At 45.8% G+C, this 5451-nt stretch overlaps 2 protein-coding genes across 5 annotated transcripts; both read left to right on the forward strand.

Annotated features, from left to right (window-relative positions):
* The first annotated feature begins 865 nt into the window (after positions 1 to 865).
* On the forward strand, positions 866 to 1408 carry LOC125506222. Its single transcript, XM_048671081.1, has 2 exons — positions 866 to 1035; positions 1131 to 1408. Exons 1-2 carry the CDS (start codon positions 945 to 947, stop codon positions 1325 to 1327), a joined length of 288 nt encoding a protein of 95 aa, XP_048527038.1. The 5' UTR covers positions 866 to 944; the 3' UTR covers positions 1328 to 1408.
* Positions 1409 to 3149: 1741 nt separating this feature from the next.
* Positions 3150 to 5151, forward strand: LOC125506223. Of its 4 annotated transcripts, none has more exons than XM_048671082.1 (3): positions 3150 to 3455; positions 3531 to 4046; positions 4618 to 5151. In XM_048671082.1, the coding sequence occupies exons 2-3, from the start codon at positions 3962 to 3964 to the stop codon at positions 4824 to 4826; spliced, it is 294 nt and encodes a 97-aa protein (XP_048527039.1). In that variant the 5' UTR covers positions 3150 to 3455; positions 3531 to 3961; the 3' UTR covers positions 4827 to 5151. The 4 variants fall into 4 exon arrangements, 3 of the variants coding, with proteins under 3 accessions (XP_048527039.1, XP_048527040.1, XP_048527042.1); XM_048671083.1 differs by lacking the exon at positions 3150 to 3455 and adding an exon at positions 4122 to 4338 and having other exon boundaries at positions 3892 to 4046; positions 4618 to 5146; XM_048671085.1 differs by lacking the exon at positions 3150 to 3455 and adding an exon at positions 4131 to 4338 and having other exon boundaries at positions 3913 to 4046; positions 4618 to 5146.
* Positions 5152 to 5451: the final 300 nt, after the last annotated feature.

The following is a 5451-nucleotide window of genomic DNA, read 5'->3' on the forward strand; positions in this document are numbered from 1 at the left end:
AGCGAGAGGAGTGGAGGAGGTTGGTGATGACTCCGTGCGGCGGGCGTGCATGCCTTCTATGGGATTGGAAGAGATTTTTGGTAGGGGGGAATTAACAGATGGAATAGCGTGATTAGTGGGATTAAAGGGAAACGACATGTGAAATATTCTTATGCGGGTGGAGTACGGTCAGTCATTCTAAATTGCTAACAACACACATGACTCGGGATTAAGTTAATCATAACCATTAGATTTTATTCAGTGGATTTAATCTAGCGGTGCTAATCAATCTGGATATAATTGTGGTATGGCGTTAAGAAAGAAATAGTTCGATTGTTTAATAGTAGTATAGATTGTTTGTCGTTGTACCTTGTTCCGTATTGTGATCTGTCTCTGGGAGTCCATCTCTGTGGACTGTCGTGATAATTCACTGGAAGCAGCTCCATCTCTGTGGACTGTCATGATAATTCATCGGAAGCAGCTCCCTGGGAGTCCATCTCTGTGGTCTTGTAGTGTCCTGTTCTGCGCAGGTTGTGCTGCAGCCTTCTTCTAGATGAATTGTGCTGGAACCTGGTAAGGATAATGACCACGGGCGCCATGTTAACTTTGATTATCTTTTTTTTTCCTATTGAAAACTTGAATTCGATATGAGAATCGGAAGATGGAGAAAATAGGTGCATGCACTGGACATGGAAGACGGAGGATTGGAGATGTATGCCTAACAGGTCCAAGCCAGGGAAAGGACACTACAAGAATAAGCCGGGAGTCAAACACGTTTATATCCCAAACACTATTAGATAACAATTGATAGATGACGCCGAAAATTGGCATGCTATATATGGAGACAGTTGCTTGTAGCTTTGGGCAGACACAACCACAGCACAAAACCATCATTCCACGAGCAGATCGACACGACTGGGAAGAAAAGAGCTTCGCTCGACAAGTTTAGGACCAACCAACCAACGATGAAGAGTGGCACGCTGGTGGCGATCCTACTTCTCCAGACCGTCGTGGTCATGGGGATCCTCGCACACTCACAGGCCGCGGACGCGGACGGTACGTACTACGTTGCTCATGCTTATCGTCGTCGTTCAAATTAATTATCTGTGCCGCGCGCTGCAACGTCTGATTCCATTCCATGGACCGTGCAGACGATTTCCCCAAGTGCTGCGACCACTGCAACTCCTGGTCGGGGGCCCAATTCTGCGACGACGTGGGCCCCAGGTGCCGCGACGGCTGCGTCAATTGTCGCGTGGTGCAGACGCGCCCCGTGAAGACGTTCCGGTGTGGAGATGGACGCTCCGCCTTCCCGTACATTCCCTGCCCGCCGCCGTGCAAAAACAACTGATCGCTCCACCTCATCACACGGTGAGATCGATGTCGGGCCGGAAAATACTCCCTTCATTCCTAAATATTTGTCTTTCTAGACATTTCAAATGACTACTATATACGAATGTATGTAGACATATTTTAAAATGTAGATTCACTCATTTTGTTTCATATGCAGTTACTTGTTGAAATGCCTAGAAAGACAAGTATTTAGGAACGGAGGGAGTATAAAATAAAATAAAGGCTCCGATGAGACGTGCAGAGCCGTTGTGGTTTTTTTTGAGCCGTTGTGGTTGTACACGCCCAGCAGCAACTGTCGGCGTTCTCTCTACTTTGAGAGATACAGTATATAGTTGATGTTGCTCCATAATAAATAAATAAATAAATGAGCTTTGTAAAACCTGGTTCCGTGCCCCGCTGGTAGGCTCGGAATTAGTTGAGACTGTTTAATAAATTACAGTGATTCAAAAAAAAAGTTTATATATGATCTCTGCTCAATCAAATGAAAATCAGTTTATTTGTGCGATATATTTGTACTGTCCAATACAACGGTGAACGGATCCTCCTGGGTGGGCAAGCATATATGTACAGTTGTCACACTCGGTGCGAGTCGGCATAATTATGTTTTCCAACATAAGGATAAACTCCGGCTTTGCATCAAAGATACACAACGGACATTGGTAGTCCAGTGTAGCGATGGACGGATCCTTCTCGGTGGACGACGGTTCATGGCACGCAAGAGCTAGGATACGCGGATTTTGGGCCACATGATTGCGTCGTGATCCGTAAAGTGGATTGCTTGTGTGCTTACAGCTTAATCCCGTGCGAATTCCTGCACGATACAGGTTTTGGCAGAGACATCACGGTTCACCCACCACACCTCATGCTTTTTCTCTTAACTTCACAATTATAAGCCAATGTATCTTTTGGATAAGAAATCCAACTTGTATTTTGTTTGCACATTCGTGTTAGTTGTGACGAGGGATCTGGGAGAAGGCCACTCTTCAACATGTTTGGACAAGTTTTTGAAACTTCATCAAGTTTCAACTACTGAAACTTGATAAGAACGAATGATAAATTCCCTCTCATTCACCACGTTTCAAAACTTCAACTAAAACACAAAATTTAAACCCTAAGGCCTAATTTGGCAATATAGTTTTCTCAAAACTGCAGTAATCTAAAACTTAAGTATTCAATTGCCTAGGCAACGAATATTCAGTTTCTAAAAACCATATTTTTTTCTTCTTCAATCTAGCAAAAAGTGGTCAAGATTTGTTAAATACCACAAAAAAACCATGGTATTGGAGATACCACAGTTTATAAAACTATGGTATTTGTTGAAGCCAAACACCTCAAAGTTTTGAAAACTATGGTTTGTGATAAAACCATAGTATTATCAAAATACATCAAAAAAAACTGAGCTGCCAAACACAACCTAGTTTCTAAAACTAAAACTTAAAACCTAGAACCATAAAAGCAATGAAACTCGGTAAAAAAAAACTTAATATTATCACTCGCAAGTTTGAATATGTAAACCTCGGATTTTTTTTTTAGAACTTGTTATAATATACTCAAGATTGGTCTTATTAGAAAGTTCGCGTCACAACAAACACAAATATGCAAATGGAACTTAATTTGGACTTTTGGTTCAAAAGATAAAAGAGATCATGGGAGGTGTGGTGGATGGTGCGATGACGAGCACAAAACCATCATCCCACGAGCAGATCGACAGGAGTGGGAAGAGCAAGTTTAGGACCAACCAAGGATGAAGAGCAGCACGCTGGTGGCGATCCTACTCCTCCACGCCGTCATGGTCATGGGAATCCTCTCACACTCACAGGGCCGTCGGACGGTACGTTCGCTGCTGGTGCTTACCGTCCGTCCCAATTTACGTATCTGTCTCGCGCGGAACAATTTTGGTATACAGATGACGCAGAAAATTGGCAAGCTATATATAGAGAGAGTTGCTTGTAGCTTTGGCCAGACACAAGCACAGCACAAAACCATCATCCCACGAGCAGATCGACAGGAGTGGGAAGACCAAGTTTAGGACCAACCAAGGATGAAGAGCAGCACACTGGTGGCGATCCTAATCCTCCACGCCGTCATGGTCATGGGAATCCTCTCACACTCACAGGCCGTCGACGGTACGTTCGCTGTTGATGCTTACCGTCCGTCCCAATTTACGTATCTGTCTCGCGCGGAACAATTTTGGTATACAGATGACGCAGAAAATTGGCAAGCTATATATAGAGAGAGTTGCTTGTAGCTTTGGCCAGACACAAGCACAGCACAAAACCATCATCTCACGAGCAGATCGACAGGAGTGGGAAGAGCAAGTTTAGGACCAACCAAGGATGAAGAGCAGCACGCTGGTGGCGATCCTAATCCTCCACGCCGTCATGGTCATGGGAATCCTCTCACACTCACAGGCCGTCGACGGTACGTTCGCTGCTGATGCTTACCGTCCGTCCCAATTTACGTATCTGTCTCGCGCGGAACAATTTTGGTATACAGATGACGCAGAAAAATTGGCAAGCTATATATAGAGAGAGTTGTTTGTAGCTTTGGCCAGACACAAGCACAGCACAGAACCATCATCCCACGAGCAGATCGACAGGAGTGGGAAGAGCAAGTTTAGGACCAACCAAGGATGAAGAGCAGCACGCTGGTGGCGATCCTAATCCTCCACGCCGTCATGGTCATGGGAATCCTCTCACACTCACAGGCCGTCGACGGTACGTTCGCTGCTGATGCTTACTGTCCGTCCCAATTTACGTATCTGTCTCGCGCGGAACAATTTTGGTATACAGATGACGCAGAAAATTGGCAAGCTATATATAGAGAGAGTTGCTTGTAGCTTTGGCCAGACACAAGCACAGCACAGAACCATCATCCCACGAGCAGATCGACAGGAGTGGGAAGAGCAAGTTTAGGACCAACCAAGGATGAAGAGCAGCACGCTGGTGGCGATCCTAATCCTCCACGCCGTCATGGTCATGGGAATCCTCTCACAGGCCGCCGCTAACGGTACGTACGTTCCAGTTCTGTCCCGGCCGCAACAACGTCTGATTGCATCTTTGTCATCGATGGCGCTAAGATCTTAGCTTATACTGTACTCCCTCTGTAAATTAATATAAGAGTGTTCATCTTGCATGATAACTACTTTAATGATTTAAATGCTTTTATATTAATTTACGGAGGAGGTACATACATGTGATAATTAGCTGATGTGAATCCAGTTAGCATGCAAGATGACGACGTCTTGTAAGGCGACGGATTGAGATTTGATTGCGTGCATGCGTGCAGATAACTTCCCCAAGTGCTGCGACAAGTGCGACTCCTGGTCGGGGTACCAGTTCTATGACGACGTCGGCCCCAGGTGCCGCCACGGCTGCGCCAACTGCCAGGGGGTGCAGATGAGGCCCGTGAAGACGTTCCGGTGTGGAGATGGACGCCCCGTCTTCGACGGGCAGGGCACGCCCACGCCCTGCCCGCCGCCGTGCAAAAAGCACTGATCGCTCCAGCTCCCTCAGACACTGACGAGATCGATGTTGCGCCCAAAATATAAAATAAAAAGGCTCCGGTGAGATGAGCAGAGCCACGCTTAGCGTTCTCTTTCCTTTGAGAGATAATATAGTTGATGTAGCTTTAAATTAAATAAATAAACACGGGCATTAGTTTATATATGCGTCTCTGCTTAACCAAATAAAAATCAGTTTATTTGTGCGAAATATTTGTGCTCTTCAGTGCGCAGCGGTGAACGGAACCTTCTCGGTGCTCAAGCATGTATGTATAGTTGCCACACTCGGTGTGAGTCGGAATAATTATTTTTTTCCAACTTTTCCCACGTAAGGATAAACTCCGGCTCTGCACCGAAATACATAAGGTTGACGTTTGTACTAGTCCAGTGCAGCGATGAACGGTTCCTTCTCGGTGGACGACGATTCGTGGCACGCAAAGGCTAGGACACATGGATTCCGGGCCACATGATTGCGCCGTGATCGGTAAAGTGGACTGGTCACATGCATGTGTTTAGACCTTTGCATGTGTTTGAAGCTTAATCCCCCGTGAATTCCTGCACGAGACATGTTTTGGCAGAGATAGAACGGTTCACCCACCTCACCTCCCATGCCTTTTCTC

This window comes from Triticum urartu, chromosome 5 (genome assembly GCF_003073215.2).
Source record: "Triticum urartu cultivar G1812 chromosome 5, Tu2.1, whole genome shotgun sequence".
In the NCBI taxonomy this organism is placed as follows: domain Eukaryota; kingdom Viridiplantae; phylum Streptophyta; class Magnoliopsida; order Poales; family Poaceae; genus Triticum; species Triticum urartu.

What these genes read in the sequence shown, in the direction of transcription:
- LOC125506222 (XM_048671081.1), top strand. Translation starts at nt 945, where the DNA reads ATGAAGAGTGGCACGCTGGTGGCGATCCTACTTCTCCAGACCGTCGTG. An exon ending in ACAGGCCGCGGACGCGGACG is followed by an intron (nt 1,036 to 1,130) that starts GTACGTACTACG and finishes TGGACCGTGCAG; the next exon opens with ACGATTTCCCCAAGTGCTGC.
- LOC125506223 (XM_048671082.1), top strand. Translation starts at nt 3,962, where the DNA reads ATGAAGAGCAGCACGCTGGTGGCGATCCTAATCCTCCACGCCGTCATG. An exon ending in ACACTCACAGGCCGTCGACG is followed by an intron (nt 4,047 to 4,617) that starts GTACGTTCGCTG and finishes GCATGCGTGCAG; the next exon opens with ATAACTTCCCCAAGTGCTGC.